General features: G+C 39.4%; 1 protein-coding gene across 1 annotated transcript; it reads left to right on the forward strand.

Annotated features, from left to right (window-relative positions):
- Positions 1-64: 64 nt before the first annotated feature.
- LOC110443935 (protein split ends-like) lies at positions 65-1,811 on the forward strand. Its single transcript, XM_021488386.1, has 4 exons — positions 65-326; positions 476-703; positions 989-1,200; positions 1,640-1,811. Exons 1-4 carry the CDS (start codon positions 315-317, stop codon positions 1,800-1,802), a joined length of 615 nt encoding a protein of 204 aa, XP_021344061.1. The 5' UTR covers positions 65-314; the 3' UTR covers positions 1,803-1,811.
- Positions 1,812-1,949: the final 138 nt, after the last annotated feature.

The raw sequence follows: 1,949 nt of genomic DNA on the forward strand, positions 1-1,949 counted from the left end.
TTTTTTTTTTTTGGGGGGGGGGGGGGGGTGTTGATTTCCGAATTTCTATTCAGTTGATGTGTCAGTAACTTTTTCCCGTATTCATTAAGCAACAAGCCAAGTTATCAACTTGCCGATATCGTTATCAGTTTCTTAAAAATGCCACCAGATGTTTATTTATGTTGTGACTTGTGTGTGACCTTTCCTTTGGCTATTTTCAGGATATTGACGTTAAGCGACAAGGAGCAGTGTCCGCGTATGCATTTGTTCAGTACGCAGATATTACGAGTGTGGTAAAGGCATTAAAGGAACTAGAGGGGCAAACAATAGGCTCGATGAAGATTAAGGTAAGTGATCGGCATTCTACACGGGGCACGGATTTCTCTGTATATATATATATAAAAAAAAAATTAAAAAAAAATGACGTTTCAATTTCATAATGCTCTTTGAAGAATTGTTATCAAAATATCCTGATTTTGTTTTTATTTTTCTCCAGCTTGGGTTTGGGAAGAGTATGCCTACAAACTGTATATGGTTGGACAACCTGGCCGAGACAGTTTCAGAGAGCTTCTTGTGTCGACAGTTTAGTCGGTATGGCAATGTGAGTCATGGCATCATTGATAAAAATGGCGGGAAGGCGTTGGTATTCTTTACCAATATTGACGCCGCACAGTTCGCCCTCAATGAGATGCGCAACCGGATACTCAACGGAAAGAAGATTATGGTAAGTACCACTTAGGGTCTTATGAGGTAAAAACAAACAATTCTAGTAAACAAATGTATGCAAGAATTTTGTCATGCATTTTAAGAAAATGTATTTTTCACAAGGAGTTGTTTTTAGTGAAATTTTGGTATTTCTTTTGGTCATCTCGTGCATTTTTGTAAAAAAAAAAAAAGGAGATGGGGAAAAATAATCTATTTGAGGATCTTAACAAATGAATGGGGAAATTGCATCAGCACAGGAAATATTCATAGATGATTATGTGACCAAAATTTGACTGTTTTTCAGACGGACTTTGCCAGCCGGGACTGCCAGAATAGATTCTTTGAGAAAATGGAAAAGTCCGGTCAACTTCAGCCCGGTCAGAGACCAGATGAGAGGCGGGGCTGGATCAACAGTCGTCCACAGGGGGCTGAAGGTGGTCAGTGGTCAGATGGTGGTACTGTGGGTCCTTCCGGGACAGGAGGAGCGACACCAGCAGCCGTAGCTACAGGGGGACGGTAAGGAAATTAAATTTAAGGTCCGGTTGATAAATTAGTAGGTTGGAAAATTCTAATGTTGTAGGGGTAAATCTTGTCGGCTATATTACAGGGGTCGAATCTTGCATTCTAGTCACTTTAAAAAATTGATTAGCCAAAAAATCTCCTAAATCCTTATTAAACCTTGGCAGTGCAGGAAACTGACATGGAAATAAAATGATTGAAACATATGCAAAATAAGTTTTTGAATTTCCTGTTTCTTGAATATTACTCGTTTAATGACTAAATAAGAACCCATTTTTCTGTAAAATAGCAAAAATTAAAATGTTCTCACCTGCAAACTGTAAGAACTCCAATTGTATTTAGCATCAAATGATAATTTCTGAACATACTGTAGGATAAGGTTAAACGGTTGATACATGCTGTGCTTTAGAACTAATGTGAATTCTATCTTTTCCAGAACAAGAGGGAATTTCCGACCGTTCGGTAATAACAGAAGAATGCGTGGATACCATCGTGGTGGGACTGCCTCCTTCAGGGGGCGTGGTCAAGGCTTCAACAAGGAAAACTTCACCGAGGAAGGCTTCAGGCGCCAGAGGTGTGTAGCGAAATCTCAACTATAGCAGTTGTTGTTTAGACAGTAACAAAGATACCCCCCCTCCCCTATATACTTATCAGTATTATACGTATATATAATATTCGGCTGGGGGAAATAAAATATTTGGGAAAAAAAAAAGAAAAAAAAAAGATACCCCCCCCCCCCCCCCCCC

This window comes from Mizuhopecten yessoensis, unplaced genomic scaffold, assembly GCF_002113885.1.
Source record: "Mizuhopecten yessoensis strain PY_sf001 unplaced genomic scaffold, ASM211388v2 unmap_36033548, whole genome shotgun sequence".
Classification (NCBI taxonomy): domain Eukaryota; kingdom Metazoa; phylum Mollusca; class Bivalvia; order Pectinida; family Pectinidae; genus Mizuhopecten; species Mizuhopecten yessoensis.